Source organism: Miniopterus schreibersii, assembly GCF_964146895.1.
Source record: "Miniopterus schreibersii genome assembly, chromosome: 14".
NCBI lineage: Eukaryota > Metazoa > Chordata > Mammalia > Chiroptera > Miniopteridae > Miniopterus > Miniopterus schreibersii.
The window spans coordinates 41644831-41671524 of record NC_138114.1 but is presented as its reverse complement, the minus strand read 5'-3'; the positions used below and the strand labels follow the sequence as shown (position 1 = coordinate 41671524).

The following is a 26694-nucleotide window of genomic DNA, read 5'->3' as shown; positions in this document are numbered from 1 at the left end:
TTATACTGCACACACACAAAAAATTTTAATAAAAGAAAGAAATTGTTTTGGTCCCATAGTTCTATAAGACTGCTCAAAAAACCTTCAGTTCCATTTGGTTCAGTACAGATGGATTAACCTTTGAGGTGCCGGAGCTAGGTGCTTTATCTCTGGAAGACACCCATAAATCCCACTAGACCCCCACTGAGGATAGGGGAATGATGGATTCTGTTCCCTTAAGGCTGGTTCTGGGACTAAGTATGGGAACCTCCAAACCAGAATTTAGGAGACCATCTTCCCCTCTTAGACACGTGCTAATTCTTACTGTAAGCCTGCTGTGGCTACAAGAGGGATAAGGTTTTGATCTATGGCGAAACCCCAGTGGATTTTTGCAATGTGTGGGAGAGGGGCGGAGGGTGCTGCCTGGGGAGACTCACCTGGGTGCGTCCTCCTAGTGTGCCCCAAGGTGGGCAGACGGGGTGAGTAATCGCTGCCTCCCCATTGTGTTATGTTCTCTGCTCTTTGAATTGGGCCAGTGGAGGAGGAACATCCCTCAGGAGAAATGGGATCCGTGTGGTAGTCGTGGTGTGTTTAGGGGGCGGGGGTTTGAATCAGAAAAGGTTGCTGAGGCTGAGGGGAGTTAGTATTTGGCTTTGACTGGGGAAGCCAGGTGGACACGTGGGTGCCTGGGAAACACCGTAGTGCGTGGAGTTCGCATGGCCAGCGAGGAGATGGGCAGGGCCAGGTGGTACCCCACCTACTTGACCTGGAAGTGTCAGCTTATAAAAGATCCCATTTGTTCAACATTTATTAGGGGCTGGGATCTGTGTTGACTACTTTTATACACTAGTCCATGACGCCTCATAGTAATCCTTTGAGTTAGGCATGACTATGCCCATGTTGCCGTTTGAGGACACTGAAGTTCAGACAGGTTGTGACTTGTCCCATATCACACAACAGCAAACTGCCAGAGCCAGATATACTAGTCAGGAGCCTCCTGGAGACAAGGATGAGACTCATCTCTACCTGGTATAAGAGAAAAGGGGGAGATTTCTTGGCTTTCATACTGAAAACTTCAGGGGCAACGGTTTCAGGCATGGCTGGATCAGGGAGACAAAATCATATGTCTCTCAGCTCTCAGCTCTTTTCTTCTGTTGACTTCATTCTTAGACAGGCTTTCCCCAGTGGTAACAGAGATATGCAAAGAGGGATTTAGGATGGGAAAACTGCCTTTGGGTGGGGAGGGGTTTGGATAGGCAGGCCCAAGGACACTTAGAAGAAAACCAACCTCCTTTTTGTGGCTTACAAGACTCCTACATGCCTCTCTTCCGTCTCCTGACTGCTCTGCGGTGCCTTTGCTGGGGAGCTCTCTTGGCCCAGAGTTTTGCATGACTGGTTCTTTGTCCTCCTCAAAGTCTCCACTGACATCAGAGAGCTTCCCTGACCACTAACCAAAGTCTTCCACTCCCCAGGCACACCCTGAGCATTACCCCGTTTTATTCTCTCTTTTAATTTATAGTTTTTATTTTATATGCTTACCATATGTTCTTTTAATTTTTCAATTATAGTCAACATACAATAGTATATTAGTTTCAGGTTCACCACATAGTGATTAGACATTTATATAACTTATGAAGTGATCACCCCGATAAGTCTAGTACCCATATGACACCCTACGTACAATATTATTTACCCTATCCCGTGTGCTGTACTTTACATCTCCATGACTATTTTTATAACTGGCAATTTGGACATCTTACTCTTTCCCCCTTTTCCACCCATCCCCCCAGCCCACCTCCCATCTAGTGTTTTATTCTCTTTATAGAGGTGGGAGGAGACATACATGTGTGACCAAACTACTTAGATATGAAATTGTATACTGTGTCTTTTCCATGCACACCTCTTCCCCACTTAGAAAGTAAACACCTTGAGAGCAGTGCCCCCGTCTGGCTCATGCACTGCCGTGGTCCTGGCACCTGGAGCAGGCCCTCCATCAAGACAGTGATGGATGGATGGATGGATGGATGGATGGATGGATGGATGGATGGTTGGTGGCATTCCAGGTGGCAAAAGAAGCAAGGAAGAGGGAGTTGTATGAAGATGTGTACGTTTAGACATAGACACTGTAGATCTTGAAGAGGAGAGGCTGCCAAGAATGGATGAGCCAGGACGGACAGAAGAGACCAGCCCTCCCCTAGTACCCCATGTAGCCAGTGCTCTCATCACCCCTGTACAGCAGGCACTGCCCATTTGTAAGAACACACACCTAGTCGTGGAGGTTGCTACAGGCCCTTCACAGCTGGGGTGGGGTGGGGTTCTTGGTGCTGTGTCCGGTGTTTCTGTTCGTCTTGGGCCCCTGTTCCCCTGCTTCTGCTCAAGGAACCCAGAGGATACCACATTTCACAAGGAGGACCCCGGAGGCTGTGGTGGGCTTAGGGGTTTAACTGCTCTCAGAAGCTCCTGTCTTTTCTTTATCCATTTTACTCCATCAATGAGAAGGAGCTATGCCCTCATCTTTCACCTTCTTGAAATTATTCATTTTCTAGAAGGAAATGCCAACTGCTAAGACCCATCAGGTACCACTAGATGCTTCATGAAGTGCCTAGTATTTGGGGAGAGAGGGAGAAACACCTCTGCCACCCAAGCATGTGAACCTTCCTGAGTCAGTGCCCGCCTGTGTCCTGGCCCCGAGTGGACACTCGTGGTGAGGTCAGACCAGATTGGGGGATGGGGCAAAGATCAACCTCCCCCAGGTGACACCCTTCCACCTGTGAGAGTGAGCATCCCCTGGTCCTGCTAGGCTGGCACCTGCCCAGTCAGGGCGGGAGAAGGGGGCGTCGAGATTTACTGTTTCAGGAGCTCTTTCTCCCCTAAGCCCACTAGACCCTGGGTCACCTCTCCTTTCCGGCTTTGTTGGTCCATTCATCCTATCACTCTCATTCACTCATTCATGCCCACCCATTTGTTCAATCAATCAATCAATCAATCAGTCATTCATTCACTTGTATATGATAGGCAGAGGCCCGGGAGGGCTGCCATACTCCACGTGCCATGGCATATCCCACCCTCCGTGGTTATTGCTGCTTAATTCTCAGTCAGCCCCCAATGTGGCTGTTCCCCAGACCCCAGCACAGTGCCTGGCACGGAAGAGATGTTAACAGTGTTCCCACCACACACACACTAAAATCCCAAATCTTCCCCTTGCTCTCGAGGTGAGATCAGAGCCCAAAGAACTCTTTGAATTCACACCATCTTTCTCCTCCTCGCTGTCCGAGCTCCAAAAGCCCAGGCTAACCTGCTGCCGCAGCCACGTAACAGCTGTGTGAGTTTGGACAAGTCCTTCAGCCTCTGGGCCACCATCTCCTCCTGGGCAAAGTGGTGATAATAAAAGTACTTGCGTCAGCCCTGGCCGGTGTGGCTCAGTTGGTTGGGCGTCCTCTTGTGCACCAAAAGGTTGCCTGTTCAATTCCCGGTCAGGGCACATGCTGGAGCTGTGGGCTCCATCCCCAGTAGGAGGCGTGCAGGAGGCAGCTGATCGATGCTGGGCTCTCACATTGATGTTTCTCTCTCCTTCTCTCTTGATTCTCTCTCTTTAGAGAGAGAGAATCAATTTCAAAAATCTTTAAAAAATAAATGTAAATAAAAATAAAAGTACTTGGTTCTGGTCTTTGTGAGGATTAAAGAGTGAACCCAATGAAAAGCTCCTAGCATGTGCCTGGCACAGAGTCAGCGCTTAGTTACTTTTACCACTTGTCTCCCTCTCCCTCTGCTCCTCAGTTCCATCACCCCCACTAAGTAAATCTTAGGACCTCCTGAGGAGCAGCCGTGGAGCCCTGGCCCTTCAGTCTCCGGATGAGAATGCAGAGGGCCCAGTGCAGGAGGGACCTGCTTCAAGGTCACACAGCCAGCCAGTGGCCCAGGCAGGACTTTAGCTCAGGACTCTGGCCAAGGCCCCTGCTCCTTCTGCGGGTCCCACCTTCTCAGCCCAGCCCAGAGTGGCAGGAAGAGGGACCTCCTCTCACATGCTCGGACCCTGTCGGGCTTGGCAGCTTTCTTCTCCGCTCTCAGGAATGAGTTAACTCCTGAGGCCTGTTTCATGCCCCATGTGTAATCTTCCTTACGATGCTTATCATATTTCTAGGGCAGCATCTGCCTGGCTTTGAAGACTCGGGCAGGAGCCTGGCCTACCATAAACGGGCTGAATTACATTTACAAGCGGCCTTTAATGCCCTGTGGTCTCAGCTTCCTTAATGGGGATTTTCCTCCCCCTTTCTTTCTCTCTGCCTTTTAATACGGTCACTGGTTTGGCTTTCAGAGTGCGGTTTGGATTCCTATCAGAGAAGTCGAGGCCGTAGAATCCCTTCCAGATCTTCCCTCCCTCTTCTCCTCCAACCTCCGCTGCCTGTGCCAAAGCCCCAAGAAAAGAAAACTGTTGCTCCTGTCAGGATTTCAGCAGGAAAGAGAGAAGCCCTGTTGGGATTTTATCCACTGGGAAATGGCTGGTACAGAAATTCTCCTGACTCCGCACCTGAGCAACAGACCCGCGGGCCTCTTGGGGGCTGGAAGGGGCCCAGCCAGAGGCTCAGGGGGCTCGAGGGGCAAGGTGGGGGACCCATGCCAGCGTGGGTGAGGAGCCCTCCCACCTATCTCATGACCTCACCTACCTCCATCCCTCCCCTTTCAGAACCAGCTGCACCTTTTGGAGACCTCAATTATTCTTTTTTTTTTTCCTTTTCACTTAAAGTTTTTAACAAGAGTTGTATATAAGATTACTTTATTCCTTCATCTCCTCAGTTGTTTCTTTTTGTATTTGCCCCTTGGCGAGATCTGGCTTTACGTTCCAGGATCTTTTTGCGGTCTGCGTCCCGCTTTAGTCTGGTGATAACCGCCGTGCTGCGGGGAACGTCCACATGAAGAGTTGTGCCATTAGCCTGCTCCCGGGAGCTCGTTCAGTGTGGATGACATACTTCTTCCTGTAACCCTGAACCACTTTGCCCATTGCTGCCCTTTGTAGTGTCCTCGCACAACCTAAACTCCACCATCCTTTCGGGTGGGCACGGGTCGAACATTGTACTATCTCAGTTCTTTGGAAAGAGGAGGAGACATAACCTTCCTGCAAATGTGGGAAGGTGCATTGAAATGCCTTTATGGTTCTTGCTCTGGTGAGAAGTCACAAAGGGATTGAATTTCATTTTGACCACTGGTGGTGCTTCAGCGATCACAATTGTTCTTGAACTATTGTTTTTTGCTAGTTCTGTCTTTGCAAAGGGATCAGGTCCTATGTGGTCTGTAGATCTAGATCTAAATCTAGATCTATAATCTTGAGATTTCAAACTCAGTCAGACGTTTGGCCAGCCTTGAGTTGGGGTCTGGGAAGGGGACTTTGTCTCCCCATCCCCCTTCTTTCCTTTTTCTCCTTCCACAGGATGAGAAAGGGCTAGAGTGCGATTTTTGGAGAATGGTTAAGTCACGTTTTATCTTTTTTCAGAAGGAGCGCATGGCAGTGCCAGCTCTGTGGTCCCGGGCCCTCCTGTGGTCTCTCCTTTGGTTTCCTCTGCTTCTCAGATGACACCTTCGATTCCTGTGAGATGCTTCTTGACTGTTGGTGTCACTGGGCCTGGCCGACCTCCAGCTCCTGATGGATAACTGGCTCAGGTCGAAGGCTCAGAAACCCAGCCCAAGGCTGTCTGTCATTTTGTCAGTCCTGAGAGCGGGTCTCCTCACGCCATGTGTTTATGTTTACATGCCGTCGCCATGGCTGCACACATATGCTCCTGCAACATGCAGGCAATAAAGTGACAGGCAACCAAAAAAGGGTAGGAGGCAAAGAGGCCAGGAATACCAAATCTGTGACATCTTCCCCCAAGAAAAATCGGCCATCTCCAGTGTCTTGATAAATCACATTTTATCTCCTTTCGAAAGGAGCACATGGCGGAGCCTATTTATCTTGATGACATTGTCCAGTCTGCACAGTGTCATCCCTTTGGTGGGGAGATGGCCCCTTTGCCCGGCCTCAGAGAGAAAAGGAGGAAGGAGAGCTTGAGGGAGAGTCTAGGAGAGGAACACACATACCAGAAGTACCTAGTGGGCGCCTGCTGAATGCAAAGCCTGTGCTGAGTGGAGTGTATGGTGCTCCAGAGGAAGGAGCGGCAGACCATGGCCTCCAGCTCATACTGTGTGTGGAGAGGTGAGAGACACAAATGGGAAACAAGTCACACAAGATGTAATGTGTTAGATGTTCCCCTGGAGCAGGGCTGGTGACCAGTACCTGTGGTGATGGGAATTCAGGATGACTGTCACAGCTGCTGTCAGTGCCCCCCAGGTCCCCTTACCATTCACCTCCGCCTGCCAGAAGCTGCTCGTGGGAGCAACTAGGGGCTTTGTTCTAGCCACAGGGGGCACACTCAGCTAGAAGTGCCATGGCGTTAATGCTCTCCAAAGCTCAATGACAAGCGGGGGGGGGGGGGATAAATACCCGAGCCTCCTCGCCCTTGATTGGGATGCCTCTGAGTTGTGGTCTGCATTATACCCCGAGTTCCCCAGCAGAACTGCGCTCTCGAGACCCACAGTGATTAACTGGTTCTGTAATACTTGCTCCCCTTCCCTGCCCTCCTCCCCTATCCCCCCACTGGCACTTCCCAGGATCACCTCCCAAATAAACGACGTGCACTCGACTCCTTGTCTCTGGGTCTGCCTCCAGGGAAACAACCTGGGGAAGAAATGCCTTTCTTTGTACCTCGGTTGGACTTGGACAGAGGAAGCTTAAGTGGATTAACATGTGATCTACATATTTGTTCACAGTCAATGGTCATTATCTCAATTAGGGCTCCTTTAATGCCAGTGATGAAAATCCATCTCCAACTAGTTCAGATAAAAAATGGTTATTGTTTTATACAAGTAAAAGTACCAGATAAACTCTGGGTACAGGAACAGCTATATCTAGGGGCTGAAATGATGTCAAAGGAATGTGCCCTTCACTATCTCTTTGTTCAGCTTTTCAATCATTCAAGAAACATTTATTGAGCACCTACCTTATGCCAGACACAAATCCTTTCTCTCAGTTGATTTCCTTCTCAGGCAAGAATAAAGATGACCACTAGAAGCTCCAGGTTTTTGTCCTGCCAGCTTAGCAACTGGGAGAATGAGGTCACCAGCAGAAGTCTCAGGGCTGATCCTCATTGGCCCAGACCAAGTTTCCCGCCCACCTCTGAGCCAATCACTGTGACTCTGGTTTTCTAGGCAGAGTCACATGCCTAACCTTGGTGGGAAGGTGGGGGGCATCTGAACCACAAGGACTAGGAATGGAGGAGGGAGGGTCTCCAGAGGGAAATCGGATGGACTTAGACAACAGGTGCCTGTTATAACTGTGGTGTGAGCACTTCGCAGTGTACCAGGCTCTGTGGGCCTGAAGATGAGTCAGACAGGCCCCTGGTGGAAGGGGCCTCACAAATAGCTGTAACACACAGCAGAATGTTGGAAATGCCTTAGGAATGGACAAAGTGTGTGGATGCCTTGGAAAGATGGAGATTACGCCCAGCTCAGTCAATCAAGGAAGGCCTCTGAAAAGGGGGCATTGGCCCTAGACGTTGATGGTCTTTGGGCTCAGAAATGTCAGCTGTTTTAGGCCTTAAACATCAGACCAAAGAGTTCATGTTCAGAATGTAATGACTGTGAAAGGGCTGTGCATTGACCTGTTTGTTACTGAATTCGGCCAGCTCAGAGGAGTCTGCTGGGAAGGTTTGAGGGGCTGGCATTGCCTGTAAGCCTTGTCCATACCTGTAAGAGTGTATATCAGCACAGCTGTGCAGTGGTTCAGATGGCTGGAGGCTTGTGTCAGAGAAGTTGGGGAACAGTCAGGCTGTGGAGGCCAGGTCCCCTTGGCACTGGCCTGTGCCCGCCCTGGAAATCGCCACCCACCTAAACTAAGAATAGGAATTCCTGCCTGGCTGTCAGGAACTAATGCCAATTTCTCAAGGAGGGATGGGCCTGAAAACAAAACACAGCTTGTGGGCTGGGCCATCCTTTGTATTTATTTGCAAGGTCACTTGGGAGCCGCACCCAAGTCTGGGCATTGATTCGACCATTAGGCCAAGACACAGTGACCTGGACAAGATGGCAGCCTCTAGGGCTCCTCACCTACCTGAGAGGTCCTGGGCTCTTAGCCTTGGGTGCCTCCTGCCCCCTGAAAGAGGTGACTACTCGCTTGTTGCCTTGACAACAAACAGAGGTGGTGGCCAGCTAAGATGCTGAGAAGCCAAGGGAGAGGGGACTAAGAGGACAAGGGTCACAGGTTCCTGTGGCAGCTTTACCTGGAATCACCTGGCTCATGAGCCTTTCTCTTTCAGGCAAAATACTTTTCCGGAGAAGCCACATCCGGGATGTAGCTGTGAGGAGGCTGAAGCCCATCGACGAGTACTGCCGGGTAAGGCTGTCTGGGGGCTTGGGGTGGCCCTGCCTGTCCATCTGTGAAGGAAGGCTGTCTCTACGAACCCTCTGCTGTGGTTTAGCAGATGCATCCTGGGGCCCGGTGTTTCCTGACCAGAGGGATGGGTATGGGTGTCCCTTGGGGAGGAGCCATCCCATGACTGGGCCACCCTCTAGGGCAGGGGTGGGGAACCTTTTTTCTACCCAAGAAATCATTTGGTCTGGCCCTGCCAAGGCAACCACAGGCAGGACTTGAAATTCAATAAATTCAATTAAATGTTTGACTAAATATAGCAGGCTAATTTTTAAGTTGATAATTTTGTATGGCAGGGCCAGACCAAATGATTTCAAGGGCCATATACAGCCCACAGGCTGAACATTCCCCTCCCCTGCTCTAGGGCAAGAGGGCCTTGGGCTCACAGCTGAGTCTCTATTCCTTGGGGGACATGTCCATGTTTACAAAAAGCTATTTGAAATCATCACTTCCACTGGTTTGGGGGCTCAGTTAAGGGGCTTTCTACTGAAGAGATTCTGTATGGTATTTTGCTGGATGTAGGAGAACTATTGCTTTGAGTTCCTATTGGGACATTATTGGAATCAGTTCTGAGCTCTAGAGCATTCGAAATGCATATTTGTTTATTCACAGAGGTCTTGATAGTTATAGATGTTCGTGGACACATCTTTATAGATACAAGTGCGTGTGCACACACACACACACACACACACACACACACACACACACACAGCACGTGCATTAAAACAGCCAATGCCAGAGCAGCTGGGAGCCTGACAGCCACGTGGAGAAGCAGAGCCTATTTGTCTTTCTACTTTGATTAGGGCCTAGGACCCCTGCAGGGAGCATAAGAGGTCTCTGGATGGTTCGAACTCCTCACTACCTTCACAAACTTGAGCAAGTTACTTGGCTTCCCGGAGCCTCATATTCCACGTCTGTACCTCGGATGAGATCGGTACCTCCGCAGAGGGTAGTTCTGAGGATGAAATGAACGGACACATTTGAGGCAGCAGCATGTAGTGTCTGCTACAGAGGAAGGATTCAGTAGATGCCACCTTTCTGTCACTATTATTACAAGGCAGAAACGAATGTTACCACTGGGCACCGCTGACTTTAATGGAGATGGAATTTCTTTGTTAAGTGAAACCTCCGGTGGAGTCTGACTCAGTCTTGAGGAGAGGCCAGTGGGGTAATGTTTTGTTGTAGGTGCTGGTATTAGAGCTGGGGTCGGATCCCAGTGCCCCACCTACTAGCTCTGTGACTTTGGGGGAGTTATTTTACCTCTCTGAGCCTCAGTTTCCTCATCTGTAAGGAGGGTAAAAACAACCCTTCCATAGGGTTCATGAATGGGGTTGAGTAAGGAAAGGTACATCGCAGTGTCCGTCACTTCTGAAATACTTTGTCCCAACACAGAGCTGTTACCATAAAGTTCCTTTTTGCGCTAATATTTGATACTCCTCAATGACTGTGTTTGGCAATAAAAATGCTTAAATGAAAATCATGTTGCTAAATGTAATAAATTCCAGCCTATAGGAAGACAAGCACTCCCCCATACTCTCCATTAAACTGCGCCTGAATTTCCTAACTATGCAGATTATACTGGTCACATTTACTTCTTTAACCTGAAAGGATGCCCCAGTGATGAATTCCCTTAGACCAGAAGCTCCTTTTCTTCAGATCAGTACAGGCAGACCTCAGACATACTGCGGGTTCACTTCTAGACCTCCGCAGTAAAGCAAGTATCGTAATCTTTTTGCTGGTGGAGGGTTTTGCCTTGAATTTGTGAAAAAGGCAGCATCTATGCAGCGTGATAAAGCGAAGCGCAGTGAAACGAGGTATGCCTGTATTTGCTTTTCTCTTTAATGGGCATTTGCCATTTCCTGTTAAATTGATGGTTGCAGCCTGAGCTTTTATTTGTCTCTGTTTCTTTCCCAAGAAGTTAAATAAATGAGCAAAGCTAATGGAGGAGGGGGCAAAGGGCAGGAGGAGGCACCTTCCAGCTGGATTTCATGCTTCACATCAGCCTTAGGGTAGAGCCCAGGCATCTGCAGTTGGTCTCTGTGGAAATGCCGCCTCCTAGATCATCTGGAGGGGGAAACCGATAACATCTTATCCCCTGGGATCAGGCTTTGGACAGGACTCCTGAATCAGGATGAGATTCAGGGGGGCTTTGGGGCCCCAGGGCTGCTGCTGGTGGCTGAGGGAACCATTTAAGTGGGGTCTGCCGGAGGAGGAGCCTCCTAACCTGATTAGCTCAGACAAGAGCGGCTCAGAGCCAGGCAATGAGGGGCAATGTCATGGGTTCACCAAGCAGCCAGACAACTCACAGGCCGTAATTTACTCTGAGAATGGTGGGGGGCTGGGCAGTGCAGAAGCGACCTTTAATTCTGCTGAACTAGAACACTGGGGTCTGTGGTCTGATTGTCTGAGACCTTAGAATGACCTTGGAATGGTCATCAGGGTTAAGGCAATAGCAGTCCATGGTCACTGCCACTCTGGGTTGCACTTCATAGCTCTGCCACCCAATAGCCCAATGTATGGCCACTCAGGATCCAACATTTCACTTAACATCACTGCTCTCCGCAGCAAAGTCCACCGTCAATCCCATGTGTAGTCCACTCCATGGCCAGCCCTTCCCTTGTCTATGCCTGTCCTTGGATACACTGCTTATAATTCCCAGGGTTCTTATTTGCAGTACCTGCATATGCAGCTCTGCTTGGCTGGCCAGCATCTTCTTTCTTGGACCTGCTAGACAGCTGCACTCCGAGTCCGGGATTGGCTGGGGATTCAAATGCACCCAAAATTGTGGAGCTGGCTCTGTGCACGGAGCAGCCAGCTCCTCTGCCAGGACTCAGATGTGGAAAGTCTGACCATGCAGTGGACCTCCTCAGACTTCAGGCTCCCTGCCCTCGCTGGCCAGGCAGTCCCCCTGCCTAATGGTGATTTCACAGCCCAGATCTCTGTTAATTTTAAACATATATGGAGCAGATTGGATGAGCGTCATGGAAAATTTAGCGAGTGCCAGCCAGTGATTGTTTTATATGGCACTTGAGGGCCAGGTGTCTATCAAGAGGGGTTCCAAAGGCATTTCTTTGACTCCATAAATTAATTTAACAGGTAACATGGTTATGCAGTTAATATTTAATGGTTCCGTGGCCTCAACAAGTTGAAAACTTTTATCACACTAATAAGCTTGAGCTGTACTTCAGGGGCTCCGACTTTTCCTGCCTGTGAAATACATGTTTGCAGTATTTGTCTGGGGGTAATATAGATATCCCGGGGGTGGGGGAGTGGAGGGGTGGGAGTGCTTGAGAATGATCAGCGCCACCTTTGCCATGTTAAAGACGCTTATACAAGTCTCTATTTTCTGGTAGGTGTGACAGATTTTTTGCTGCCTAAAGGGCTGAGCTTGCTTCTATTATTCTGCTCTCAGCGATAGACTTGCTTTCAGGATCAATGGCTTTCTTTGTGGGAGGGATGAGGGGTTCGACTGGGGGAGGGACTCCAAGCCCAACAAGGGGGTCAGCCTGGAAGGAGTAAGGATCTCCCCACCTGACCCTCTGCATCTCGTGGGCTCATTTATTTTTATCCCCACTTCCCAGATTTGAAAGCAGAGGCTATTACTGTGGAGGTTCTTAGTCTCAGGTATTCTCCCTCCCACATGGGAATGCTTCATCATTGGTTCTCATGAATAAAGAGAAAGGTTCATGTTGCAACCAAAACAGACTCCTTTAAGGGCTCCCTGGTATGCTCAGTCCTAGATGGGAGAGTAACTTCATTGCTAATGGGGGAGACTGAGGCAGAAAGCCAAGACTGAACCGCCCATGCCTCCCCAGTGGTCTGCTTCTCTGGGAACCCAGTTGGTAGAATCTCCCCACCTGCTCTGGTCCAAACAGACCCAGGAGAAGTAGTTTCCAGCCTGTCCCTTACTCCTTAAAGGCCCTCAGAGGGCTCATTGCCCATAAGAACCTCTGAGTGGCTCAGCCAGGCCCTCTGTGGGTGCTTCCAAGTGCTGCTCAGGTCGAAGCTCCCACCTGTCTCCTCCACACCCTGCAGTCCCGTCTGCTGGAAGTGTGGCCATTCCCAACTAGCCAGACTCCCTGAGGCTTCTGCCCCTGGCTTGTGCTAGCCCCTTGCCAGGGGAAGCACCCAGCTTCCATGGTGCCCCTCCCAGAAGCCTCCTGACTCCCAGGGGAAAGCTCGCCACCCTTCTCTTCTACTCCCAGAAAGCCCTGTGCGTGCCTCCACACCACACATTTATGCCCCGTAGGAGGGTAACTCCTGCATGTCCATCTTCTCCAGGCCAGGAGCTCCTGGAAGGCCCCCTCTGTTATCTTTGTGTCTTCACTAACCAGCGGGAAGCCCGGCCCCACGTGGGTGTCCAGCCAGTATCTGATGACAAGATGCAAAGATCACATACAAGCAGAGGAAAACCTCTGAAGAGGGTGACATGTCCCCAAGGCCCCGATGTACTAGAGGAACCTTTGTGAAAGGGCTTAAACTGCAACTGAATATTAGATACTATTTCCGTTTCAAAAGGATTTGGTGCCTAAATCCTTCAAAAAGAGAACTAGTGGGTTTGAAATACTCCGATTACAGAAATGTAATGAGCCTCCAGCTTCTTAGAAAGTGGCTTAGGAGGAATGGTCAGGGCAGGATAGAGGCAGCTCTAGGAGTGGGGATGGGGGTGAGAGTGGGGGGCCAAGCGGGCAGAATTCCAACCCCCACAACACACCCCTACTCCACCCAGAGTGACTGGGCTTTTACCTATAAAATGTCCATTGATTAGAAACCAAAATGATGCTGCTAAAAGGAGGAAAATGGCCCTGGCTGGTTTGGCTCAGTGGGTAGAGCATCAGCCTGCAGACTAAAGGGTCCCGGGTTTGATTCCAGCCAAGGGCACGTACTTTGGTTGCAGGCTCGATCCCCAGCTCTGGTCGGGGCATGTGCGGGAGGCACCCAATCAATATGTCTCTCTCACATCAATGTGATTGTGTTGTGTGTGTTTTTTTCTCTCTCTTTCCCTTCCACTCTCTCTCAAAAGCAATGGAAAAAATATCCTCAGGTAAGGATTAAAAAAAAAAAAAAGAGGAAAATGTTTGATCTTGAGTAAAGAGCAGGGCATCCACCATTGTGTTGCCAAATGCAGAGCTTTGCCTTTGGTCCTGGCACAGGCATTACCCAGGGCAGTGGGCTTCAGGGAGGGGGTTTCATTTCGAAGCAGAGGGTCTGAACACAGCCTGGCTAGGGCCCTGTCCCATGCTGCTCCACTTGCAAAGACCAGGCTTGGGCACGCCATATCGAGGAGGTCTCAGGGACCACAATGCAGCCACCCTCTCCCTTGTCTCAATCTGCACCATCCGGAATGGTGACGTGATGCCAAGTGGTGGCCCTTGTCACTGGCTCCCAGAAAATTGTCTTGGGGGCCAGGAGCTGGAGACTTCAGGGCAGGTTAGGACTCGGGGAGGGAGGCACTGAAAGTGCTGGCTGATGGCAAACATAGATGGCTCTTTAGTGCCTTTTCTAGTCCTAGGCGCCCACTGCCCTCGGCCCCTTCCCTCGCCTTGTTTCTCCAGATCTGCTGTCAGCCAGCTCACCCACCCCTGGACCACAGAATAGCAAGGGTGGAAGGGGACTGATGTTGGCTCAGCTGACATCCTGTGTGTTCTAAGCAGCCCCACAGGACAGTGGCCCCTCCCTAGATGCTGAGGGCTCTGAGGTCATGCTCATTCCAGCCCTTCCCCCTCCTTGGGGACTTCCGGACCCTCCAATGTCACCTGCGTCAAAGGTCTCTTAGAAAGGCTCAGTGAGATTGATTGATAGATCTGACACAGAATTCACTGATAGTGGTGCTTTTACATTCCTGGAGCCGCTGACTGTTAGAGCTAAAGAAACTTCAGAATGTCCCTAGTCTGGATTTGTCCCAACTGTGTCCCATGTGCTGTCAGTAGGAATTGTTTGGAAAAGCAGCTCTACAGTCAGAGACCTGTGGGTAATGGTGGAGGCGGTATAAAGTAAAAGAGAAGACAGAGCAGAGGCTCTGACTAGATGGCCTTGTTTAAAGTCTTGCTACTTTCTAGCTTTGTGGCCTTGTGAACTTACTTAACCTTTCTCTGCTTTAGTTTCTTTTTATGTAAAATTGGAACCATGTTCATACCCATCTCTTGGAGTTAATGTGATGATTAAATGAGTCAATCCCCCAGGATGTTGTTCTGATTAGTAAATGCTGGCCTAAACAAAACTACAGGTTTCTTTCCTGCAGGACTTCTCAGAGCCTTCGCTGTGATAATGAACACGGTGATCTCCAAGACCAAGATGGGGATCTACAAAACATCCTTTCACATGTGCCCGCAGAACTCACTTTACCTCATCTAGCAGGAATCCATGAGATATAGTTTGAGATTCCAGAGCTAGTCTGTTTTGACCTAGAAGAAATGACAACCAAAGGGGTGAGGCAAGCCACCCAAGGTCATGCAGCAAGTGCATAAAGGCAGATTGGAAGCAGAATTGAGGTCTCCGGACTCTCCTTCCAGTTCTTTCTGATGCACATAATTGTCTTCACCTACAGAATACTAACAATAAAGATGGTAGTGCAGCAGCTAATATTTACTGAGGATTTACTTGGTGCCAGGCACTGTGCTAGGCTCCTCATATTCATGATCTGACTTAAACTGCAAACAGGCAGGTGCCATATCAAGTCCATTGCACTGAGCGCAGAGAGGGCAGATAATGTACTCAGCATCACACAGCCTGTGGATGGCAGAGCAGGACTCAAACCCACATCTGCCTGGCCCGAGGCCCTGACTTAACTACCCCCTGGCATACATCTTGAATGTTCAATGGCAGAACTTTAGGCCTGAACTTTAGGTGGTGCCCCAGAAGTACCCATATATTGGCCCCTACCTGCTCCTCCCAGGATGGATGGCTGTGGGGGTTCCCCAGCTCTGGCAGCCGTCCCCAGCCCAGGCCTCCAGGACTGACTGCTCAGCACCGGCTCTCCTGCCAAATGATTTTGGCCAGAGACACACTTGGCGGCTGCTCTGATGGAAGCTGCTCTGAGCTGAGAGCCTCTTGTCAGCCTGAAATCAGGACGAGCCCTCATTGTGGCTCCCCTCGGGGCTCCCTATTAAATAAAGATGTCTGCAGTGGTTTGACCAAAAGGCCCCTTTGTCTGAGGCTCTCACGGCCCACGCGTCCTCTGCCCCTAGAATGCCGGTCTCTGTCGGCATGAAGAGCCCCTGTGTTCACCACTGGTGCTGGGTGAGCCCCTGGGCGGGTGGCAGTGCGCTGAGCTGGGAGGGTGCTAGTGCTCTGGGCCACCTGGAAACCTGCCCTGCGTCCCCTCCCTGTCCCTGTCAGGGAGGTGACCCTGGCAGCGACTCTGCACACACTCAGCCCGGTAATGGGTTCCTCCTGCCTCCGGCCAGGAGCACTTGGTCTGCACATGCCTGATTCCCACTTCTCTCTCTCTATTCCTGTCTCTCCCTCCATCTCTCTTTCTTTGTCTCTGTCTTTATCTCTCTGTATCTCTCTCTATATCTGTCTCCATCTCTGTCTCTCTCCATGTCTCTGTCCTCTGTCTCTGTCTCTTTCTCCTTCTATCTCTGTCTCTCTCTCCCCTACCCTCTCTCTGTCTCTTCTCTTCTTCCTCAGTTTTTCTTTCCCTTTTTCTTCTACCCTCCCTGGGGAAGAAAACAGCACATACCATGTGTGTTAAATGAAAACTTGAACTCGGTAGGGGCAACTTCCACCCATCCTACCTTCTGAGCACAGGGCTTCAGTCTACCACTTGCTTTAGTTGCTATTCACCCCCCCACCAGCCTCAGAGTCCCCATAATAAACAGAGACAATGATGTCTCTACCTCAGAGACAAAACGGGCGACACATCATCAGATGTGCTGCTGTGGATGCAGGGGCTGTTTCTGGCTCACGCCTGTGACACAGGGACACAGCCCTGGGTCAGGCACACACTGAAAAGCCATCGTTGTTTGTCGGATAATTGGAAAGCCAGGTGGCCTAGGACAGTGCCTGACGTGCGGCAGTTGCTCTGTAAATGTTGATTTTCCTTCCTTTCTATTTCCTGGCCGTTCACGCGGATGTGATCTGTTGGAGACCCACGGAAAGCCATGGGCTATAGAAGGAACAGCTGGGAGTTGCATAGTGTTGTCTTACCAGTTATGGTAGGACCTTGTCTCATCTTGCCCGGGTGTGGGTTTGGCATCGAGAAGGGCCATTGTGGTAGGATGCCTAGTGCTCAGTGCCACACTTGAATTGTTACCCAGTCAGCTCAGAGAAGGACTGAACTATCACTTCCCTCTTCCTCAATGCAGTAATTCTACTGATGCTACCTGAGACCACATGTGCTTCTTCTCCCCGTTATCATGTCCCACTACTGTTAGATAGTGGGCTTCTGTACGCCAAAACCCTTATTTATTCTTTCATGCCTTCGTTCATTCAAACAATTATGTCCTGAGCGTCCGCTCTGGGCTAGGCACTCTTCTAGGACCTGGAGACACAGTCAACAAATCAGGCTAAAGTCCCGGCCCTCATGGAGCTTACCTTCTCGTGAAGTCCTTCCCACCCTCGACGGGGCCTGTGGGCAGGCCACATGGCCTCCTTGAGCCTCTGTCCCCAAATCTGTAACGTGCAGATGAGATCGGACCACTCACAGAGGTCCCAGTGTGCTTGGCACAGGGAAGTCGCTGGATCGGGTCATTGTACCTGAAGCAGCCCTGGTGGAGGTGGCTGGGAGACACAGGTTCATGAAAGGGTCTGCCCGACTGACCACTCACCTGGAACCCCTTTATCAGCAGCTCCTCACACTCCTGCAGTCCTGGATTTCCTCTTCTTTCTCCTGGCTCCAGCCCAGAGTTCCCTTGGCCCTGTCCCTCAGCCCTGCTTTGCCAGTGACCTCACCTGTCTGTTTGGACCAAAGGATCATTCCAGTGTTTTGTCTCCATACTGGGTTGAGGGTTCCAGGAAGCAGGGCTTCCCCTGGCCTCACCTACACCCCCACCCCTCCATATCTGACTGGGCCTGGTCAGGGGTCCCCAGTGCCCCAGGCTGCAAGGTGAGGAGTCCATGCTGGTGTGTAGCAGGAACTCTGACCATCGTCTGACTGTGATCTCTTTCCAGCAGCAGGCTCTCAGTCTTCCCTGGACAACAAGCTCATAGCTGGCCCACAGCCCTCCCTGGACAATTATTTCCCATGTGACCCTCACTCCTCTCCTCTGTGCCTGTCCAAATCCTGTGAACACCTCTAAAACCTCTCTCCCTTTTAAATTATCTGGGTCCTATCAAACACTATGGTAGCACTCTGTTGTCCTTGATAGCATAATCAACTTGTTAAATGGTTAATTGTGCAATTTCTAGGGACTGTGGGTATCTGGTGCAGTTGGACTGTGGCTAGTGGAAGACAAGGCTTGTGGGATAAGACCTTGGATTGTCAGGCTAAGGATCTTAGACTTACTCTGGGGGCACAAGGGAATTCTTTCAGGGTTCACGCAGAATAAATAGTTCCCGAGGGCCCTGAGACCTAGGGTTCAATGGTCATTGTTTTCATTTGATTGACTGATTGTTTAGTTGTTTGACTGGCTAGTTGGATGATTGGTGGTTGGTTGGTTGAATTGTTGGATGGATGATTGATTGATTGATTGTTTGATTTTTTCGTTATTTTTATTAGTTGACTGGTTGGTTAGTGATTGATTGGCTGGTTAGTTAGTTGATGGGATGGAGAGTTGTTTCATTAATTAGCTGATTGGTTAATTCGTTGACTAGTTGTCTGGTTGGATAGGTGGGTGGATAGTTGACTCTCTTCCACAGCACAGTTTTTGGGCCTCTGCCATCACTGTTGGCCCAAGTTGACCCTGCTTTTGGTTTTCCTGGTCCCAGGTTCATCAGGCCTAATGCCCTTTCTCCCATCTTTCCACAGGCACTTGTCCGGCTGCCTCCCCACATTTCACAGTGTGATGAAGTCTTTCAGTTCTTTGAGGCCCGACCAGAGGATGTCAACCCTCCAAAAGAGTAAGTGGCAGCTCGGCCTCTCCTGTGTGTTTGGCAGGTGTGGAGGAGGCAGGTGCCATGTGGCGATGGCGAGGAGAAACCCGGGAGACAAGGGTGTCTACTGCACAATCCCAGGGGTGCCATTCACACGGCACGTCCTGTGAGTGCTGCCCAGGGAGCTTGTAAAGTGCGCAGCCCGCACACCCATCCATGGCAGTCCTGCTGAAAGGGCCCCTCTCCTTACTCGGGGTGTAAGACTAAGCCCAACATGGCCTGGGCTCTTTGATGGAGGGAAAAAACATTATCCAGTTCAGAGGCTCACCTGGCCTGACAAAGGCCATCTCTCTTGCTGGCTGCCGCAGACTTAAGAAACAAGCAAAAGGCTACAAACCTTCAGAAATTCATCAGTGACTTGGTTTACAATGTGGAGTAGTTGAGAACCACTGGTATAGGACACAGAGCCTTAAGGTCACAGCACCTCTGCTGCTTGCTAGTCACACCACTTCAAGGCAGATCACTCCCTAAGCCTCTCTTTTCTCATCTGTACAAAGGGATAGTGATTAATCCCTGCTCTTGCTACCTCCAAGGATTGTCTATAAAACTCAGGTGACCTGAGGGCTGGGCAGGAGCTTGGCAGACCACAAAATGAGATACAAATGTGTATTCTCACCAGAGGGAGAAGCATCGCTCTCACTGTACCTACTACATGCCAGGCTCATGAGAGCAATTTTACCAGGAGTTCAACATCCTTAACCATGAGTCTCAGGTAAGGAAACTGAGGCTCACAGCTGGAGCCGGGACTTGAACCCACAGCTTGCTGGTGTCAAACAGGGGCCCATAGTCTTTCCACTTCTCCGGCCTGCCTCCCTGATTTGGGGAGGAGTCGGGACCAGGCTATAGGCCTGCTGCCTCTTAGTGTGCCCTCTCTGTGCTCCCCTGCCAGTCCTTCCTGGCTCTCCCAGGGCAGAGGAAGGCTCTTGAGACCAGCAGGAGTGTCTGTCCCTCAGTCCATACCTAGCTCTGCTGCTCCCCTACTAGGGTAGCCTCTCGGAAACTCCTGTTCTCCTTCCTCCCATGGGGAGCGAGATGACCCTTTCCAGGAGGGATGTCACTGGGGTCACTTGTGATCGTGTGCCCACAGGAGAGGAGAGGGATGATGGCTGGTGGGTGAAATAGCAGGTCTATCGCCACAAAATCAATGGACTTTGCCTTTGTCTTGTGCCTCTAAACTCCACTCTGCCAGTCAGCTGAATAAACTGATCCTATTTCACTCGTCAGCCTGCGCACTAGTGGCAGGTGAGCCATTTGCCTGTCTGCACAAGGCCCTCGAGGAGCGGCGAAAACCAGGCTCAGGGAGACAGCTGGGTACTGGCGAGGTGGGGCCATGGCGTTGTAGGGCTTGGCTCTGGTTTCAGGGCCTGCCGCTCACCTCCGTGATCTCTGACCATTGCTCAACCTCTATGCCTTTCTGTTTTTCTCTCCCTAAAATAAGATAATAGGGAACTCAGAGAGTGGTGAGGGAGCTCACAGAGGTAGTGTATACTGAAATAACCTGGCCAAGTGCCATTGGCACATGGGAACGCGCAACAGTTTTGCTCAAGGAAGGTTGTGGAACAGAGTGGAATATGGCTCTGTGCACGCTCCACCCCTGCAGACCACAGCCTGGCTTTTGCAGGGGGTAGTTGTAAAGCATTTGGCCTCCAAGTCACCATGGAATGGGGTTATCTGCTTTTCTCTTGTGGTGGTATCAGTCACCCAAGCTGGTATATAATTGGTCTGGCAACAGCAAGCCCTCCAGCACTAAACAGGCCTAAGGCTCAGGATTGGGGTTAGCTGTGGCTAGACAGCTAATGGCTTCTCCCATGAGAGCCCAGCCCAGTAGGTGACCCTGGGCTGGTGGGCTGATGATCTGTCAGCCTCTGCCTGCACCCCCTCCCTCTCAGACCTGCTTGCACCTTCCCAGGCCACCATCCTGAACATAAACACAGGATCAAGTAACAGTGTATTTTGACTCTGGGGCGACTGTGGAGTGGCTTATCAAGATATCAAAGCCTGTGGGTTTAATTGGAGTTTTGCAGATAACTCCCGGCCTCTTTCAAGTGTGCTGCTGCAGGGGCCTTCACAGGGGCTGGGGCAGGGGGACCGTGTCCCTTTTCCCTCTAGGGAAGGCAAGATCTGCAACAGCCCAGACTTGGTGGGGGAGGTGGGCAGCAGGCCTGAGCCCCTGGGCTTTGATCCCGGGCTGCCTGCTGACTTCCTCAGTGGAGAGTGGGGCCCACCTCCTGACAGCTGGCGGTCGCTCTTCTAGACCACTGGTCGTACACAGAAAGGATGTCCTATATGGACACTTACTTCCTTGTGCATCTGCCCCAGGAAAGTGGCTCTCGGGCCCTGTCCTCCCGTTCTCTAACACTGGCCAACATGTATTGCTGCTGTGTGTGAGCAGTGCTGAAGTCTGCTGGGGCCCTTAACCCAGTTTCCAAACCCTGGCATTATTTTAGGTTCACCTCTTCCCTTCATACAACTCCATCCAACTCATCACCACACCCCGAGGCACTACCTTCAGATTATGTCCAGACTCTGACAACACCTTGCCATCTCCCCTGCTGCCACCCAGACCAACCCTTATCTCTCACCTGGATTCTGGCCTCCTGATTGGTGTCCCTGCTCCTGCCCTTACTCTCTACGGTCCATTTCAAAACAGCAGAAGGAATGATCATTTAAAAATACACATCAGATCATGTCACTCCTCTGCTCAAAATGCTCCACACTTCCCATGTCACTCAGAGTCAAGGCCTTCTCCTCCTGTCTCCTCCCCTCCCCTCTGGTGGCACCTCCTGCCGCTCTCCCAAGGCCAGCGCTTACCGCTTATGTCATCACAGCCCCAGGCGAGGAGGGCACAGCAGCCTGAGGTCCATGCCATCCCCCTGTCACCCCTATGCCACTCACAGCCACAAGGCAGGGGCTGTAGCCTCCTTTTGACACCTGGCCATTGTTGGCTGTCTGCTCTCTGTTGAGTTCCTGGTCAGGGTGGACACACACAAGCATTTGCCTCCCCTCCATGTCGCACAGGGGAAAATGGGGACTAGGACTGGACTGGTGTGTGTGCTTCTCATCACACAGTGAGCGTCCTGCTGTTGACCTGCTGCTTGTTTCCTGGCACAAGAGCTCCAGTGGCACATGGTGGGCTCAGGGAATGGGCTAAGGTTCTCCTGCTCCCTGCCGCTCTGTCTCAGCTCTAGGCTTCTTCCTGCTGAAGCCAGCCAGGATCCTGGTTAAATTCTTGAAATTGCATGGGTGGAGCAGAGCCTTGCTAAACAGGTTTTTGTTTTTCAGCCCCAGGGCCACAGAGCCACCCTCATGTGGCTTAGAACAATCGTCCAATGTTTGAAGGGACCTGGGGTGAGAGGCAGTGGGCCCAAAGCCAGATCACAGCTGTCTCTGCCCCAGCCTGCCCAGAGAGCCACCTTCCATCTGCCCCAGGGGTCCACCCCCAACAACCCTGCCACCTGCTGTGTCCGAGAGACACCTGGGCAGGCCAATAAGAAAGGGACAGAGGCTATTGTACCTGATTATAGCATCTGGTTTGGCCAGGGGCTTGTTGGGGTGGCCCAGGAGCTACCTTGAAGGGTACTGAGCGAGGCTTCCAGGGACACAGAACCAGGGCAGAGGGCAGGCAGTTGCTCTGGGCCTGGGATGAGCACAAGGTCAGACCCAGGAAAAGGCATTTCTCTGCAAGGCCTCCCCAGCCTCCCTTCCCATTTATATTTTGGAAAGGGCTCGAGGCTGTGCTGCCCTCCCAGGCAGAAAGCAGTGTCAGGAGGACAGAGGGGACTTCGCCAGCCCTTCCTCGGGACCCGGCAGGAAGATGGAGCGGGTGTGGCAGTGCAGCCAGGATGGCCCTGAGAATTTGGGGAGGCTCCTCCAGGAGCCTCACATCTTCGACCTGGTTAGATTCCAGGTCAGGCCTGCTCTGGAGTCTGACTCCAGATCTCGGGATGCAGGCTCCCCTGCTGACAACGTGACCTTGAGTTTAACTAACTTCAGAGACAACAGTGGGAACACCCAGCTCTGCTGGTGGCCTTGAATGAATCACTTCACCTCTTCAGATCTCAGTTTCCCCCTGTGAAAATGGCCAACAGCACCCACATGGCAGGATAGTCATGAGTTCCAAGGGCACTAATGCATAGAAATGCCTTGAGAGCACCTGGCCCTCACAGATACTCAGCAGGAATTTTCTATTCTTCCCTTCCCTCCATCCACCCAGGACTGGGTGCAGCGTGGCCACTCAGAAAAGACTGGGTGGACCGAATTGGGTTCTGCTAAAGACGGGAGCTGAGCTGAACCTCCCTGAGCCTGTTGGTATGGACTGTGGGGTGAAGCTGTTCCTCTATCACCAGATACCCCACTGGCTAGTGGGAGCTGGGAGGCATCCATGTTTCTGCCCCCCACCCCATGCCTTGCTGAGTCCTGGTTAGATGGCTCTCCACACCCAGCAGTCCCAGCCACCACCCATCCTGGACGTGGCCCACACTGTCCTTCCAGCCCCTCTGACACTGGCAACTGCACAGATAGCCTCTTTATAGGCCAGGGAGCCAGCAGAACATAGGGACTGAGGGTCATTGAGGGGCTCAGAGCTTTATGTAAGTAGACCCTGCCCACCCACTGCCACGGCCCCCTTTAACCTGGGTGGGCAGGTGGGAGGAAGGTGCCCACAGGAAGTTGTGTCCAACCCACTTGAAAGGGGCATTGGCTCTAGGGAGCAAGGACTTCTGAGGGCCCGGCAGTCATGCTGAGTGAGCAGGCTGGAGGGAGGTGGACTCTAACCCACCCGTCCGGTCCCAGCTCTCAGAGCAAAGGCCAGGGAGGGCTGCACTGGGGAGAGAGGGCTGGTACAGAATCCTTAGCTCCCTCAAGCAGGGGTGGAAGGGAGGTGGTGGGGTAGGGAACGGCATCCTGGTACAGGGTGTGGGGATGGGCTGGGTCCCCCTCGTTATTTCCCCAGGCTTGTGCTTTCTGTGTTCCTGTCTCGTCAGCCCTGGGAAGATAGTCATGGCATGCAGGTACCCAAGGCCCCACATGCCCACTCCCTTGCTCACAAGGACACGGCACCCTTTGGAGGTGCCAGCTGGAGGATTGAGCCCCGCAAGAACCCCTGAAGCCAGCTTTCGCTGTTATGTCATATGCAAGGGGAGTCTTAGTTCCCCCACCCTGTAATTACCACCCCTCCATTGTTACCTGGTTTCTGCCCCTCCACAGAGGGTCTGTGGCAGAACTAAATCTCAAACTTAAGTATTTGAGCTCCTAGACCAGGGCTTTCTCTGTTGGCTTCCTGGCAGGAGGCATTCATCCATTTTTGATCTTTTTGTCAGTGTGAGGCAAGGGACCCACGCAAGTGGACATGGCTCAGCCCTGTCTGTGCAGAGCTGTGGTCTGTGGGGAGAGAGACGGCACAGGCTGGGCTTGGCTGGCTACTGTGGGAGCCCCCTGCCGCTCTGGCTCTCCCTTACCTGCTGTGTGGCCTGAGAAATATTTAAACTTCCAAGGCCTCAGTTTCTTCACCTGTAAAATGGGGCTTATAACAGTCATTGAGCTAGTCTGGTCAGGTGGTCAGGGAGGCTTCCCTGAAGCAGCAGCATTCAAGCTGAGAGATGAAAGCCATCCCCTGAAGGGGAGTGGGAGAGAATGGCAATCAGGTTAGAGTCCCTGAGACTGTCAGTTTAAAGGAATTAAAGAAATCGTCTGCCCGGCCAAAGTGGCTCAGTCAGTTACATGTCATCCTGTGCACCAAAAGGTTGCTGGTTCGATGCCCAGTCAAGGCACATACTGGGTTGTGGGTTCAATCCCCAGCTGGGGCACACACAGAAGGCAACCGATTGATGTTTCTCATCTCTCTCTCCCCCTCCCTTCTGCTCTCTAAGCATGTCTCTCTCTAAACGTGTCTCTCTCTAAGCATGTCCTCAAGTGAGGGTTAATAAAAGAAAAAAAAATTGTCTTCCTGGAGAGGGAGAATACTGTATTGGCTTTGGCTGGGCTGCTGATGGCTGTAGAAATTGAAGACATCAAAGACATTCATAGCAGCAACAGTAAGAGGTGAAAGAGACGAGCATTCTAGAGAGCATGTGACCCTTTCCCCTTCACAGGCCCTATGAGTTGTGTCTTAAGGTTGATTGGAGTTTAGGCACCACTATAACTTGAAGTCACTTCAAGTGCGTTAGTTCATGGGATGTGTTTTTTGCTCCACCTCGTGGCCAACACTGGATATTAGAGCCTCCAGCATTACTGCCTGCAGACTGAGGTGTTACTGCTGGAAGCTGTGCTGGGCCCTTGCGCATGATCTATCTTGTTCAGTCATCAATACAATCCTGTGAGGTTCATGCCTCCTTTTTGCAGCTGAGGAACCTTGGGCTCAGATTGGTTGAGTTACCTCTCAGCTGGTAAGTGTCGGAGGCTGGATTCATCCCCTTCCGACTCCAGGTCTACACCCCAGCTGGGGCGTGATGGACAGCACAGGGGCCAATTCCAGGGAGACTAGCTCCCAACTGCAAGATGGAACCCAGGACCCCATGGTTTCTGTGGTCAAGGGGTTGGGGTGAGAGGGCAGCTGAAGGTACAGTTGAGGCACTTTCCACATTTGGGGATCTCTCTAGGGGAATTCAGGTTTCTCACCAGTCCAAGTTCCTGAGAGTATGCAAGGCTCCGGAGCCCCAGGGTCGGTTCAGGGTACACTCACTGAGACCACCTCCTCCAGCTCAGGAGCTCCCACATGCTTTGGGGTGAGGCTTCTGAGGAGGGGTGCTGCCTGACTTCCCTGACAGGACAGACACAATGAAGCTGGTTCAGGAAGCACCCAAAAAAGCAGGTCTCCCTTCTCCCAACCAAACTGAGACCTAACCTTGGCCTTGGGTCCAGCAGTGACCCCAGCCAGCCCTAGACCAAACTTTTAAGCCCTCTACCCCAACACATGGCCCATTTGTTACATGGGAAATCCCCCACTCCCATCCCCACCCCAGCCCAAGACTCTTGCTCCAGAGATTGTTTGGGCAAAGCATGGTGTGCCAGAGGGAGATTTTTCTTTCAAACAGCCTTATTGAGGTATGGTTTACATAATACAAAATTCACTTGTTAAGTATACAATTAATCCAATGATTATTAATAAATTTACGGAGTTGGGCAACCATCACCACAATCTAATTTTAAAAAATTTCCATCACCCTGAAAAGATCCCAGAGGGAGGTTTTTAATTCTTCCCAAACTCCAGGGTTTAGGAGCCCCGTTGGCACCCCTTCCCTCTGCTCATGTCTGGAAAGAGGAAATGTATGTTCTCAGGGACTGAGTTCTTTTCCCACCCGTGTGCGGCTCTGATTTCTAGACCTTCTGGTAGTTCCCACTGCTCGACCTTTGCTCACACGGCCTAATAATCCAGAGGTGAGGCCTGCTTGGCCTTCTTGGGACAGCCCTGAGGTGGACTGGCCATTGAGAGAGGGCCCGGGGCAGAGGGATGAGGGTGCCCACCTTGAACTTCATCCTACCCCCAGAAAGTACATAACACAGTTTGGCTCTACACCAGTTTCAGTGCTTAGTTTCCACAGAGCATCTCAAAAGGCAGGGGGTGCAAGCATCATACCTAGGACCCGGGCCACTAGATGCCCGACTTTCTACTGGGGAAAATTCCAGGCAGCCCAGGTGTTTAGCAGGAAGCAAATTTCATGTTTTAGCTCATTGAAGTTTTCATCGGTCCATAAGGTGGGTATAGTTATTTTCCCTAATTTACATACAGATAAAGCCACTCAGGCACAGAGATGTCACATGAGTTGCAAAGCTGATTTAAGTGGCAGAGATGGCTGGGGCCCAGGCAGTCCAGTGTGAGAGCCTGGCTTTTACCTGTCCTGTCCCTCAGTAAAGCCTGTCAGGTATTTAGCAGACTGCCTGGCATGTGCTCATAATAAATGGGACCTGTTATGACTGTTGCTATTGTCGAGGGGCTAATATGCGCTGGGGGAAAAGCCAGAGGCCTGACTAAGCAACACCCACACAGCACTCACCTGGCAGCTATGTGGGTTTGTAGTGCCTGGAGCCATCAGAGCAGCCTCTCTCATCCTGGCTGCGTCCCATTGAGAGGCCGAGGGGAAGATTGCCCCCAGCCCCAGCCTTCAGAGCCCAACATTCCTGACATCCTCCAGCCCAGCCTGCACCAGTGGGTTCTGCATCCCAGAGGGGGAACATAATTTGTCTGATGTCACCCAGAAAACTGTTTTTTGACTCAAAATCCAAAA

The 26694-nt window shown here is 51.3% G+C and overlaps 1 protein-coding gene across 2 annotated transcripts in view; it reads left to right on the top strand.

Moving 5' to 3' along the window:
- SH3PXD2A (SH3 and PX domains 2A) overlaps window positions 1–26694 on the top strand; it is a 206272-nt gene that overhangs the window by 87308 nt on the left and 92270 nt on the right. For both annotated transcript variants that reach the window (XM_081158959.1, XM_081158958.1), the window contains exons 4-5: window positions 8325–8401; window positions 18348–18439. In XM_081158959.1, the coding sequence (XP_081015085.1) occupies window positions 8325–8401; window positions 18348–18439 (169 nt within the window). The remainder of the gene's footprint in view (window positions 1–8324; window positions 8402–18347; window positions 18440–26694) is intronic.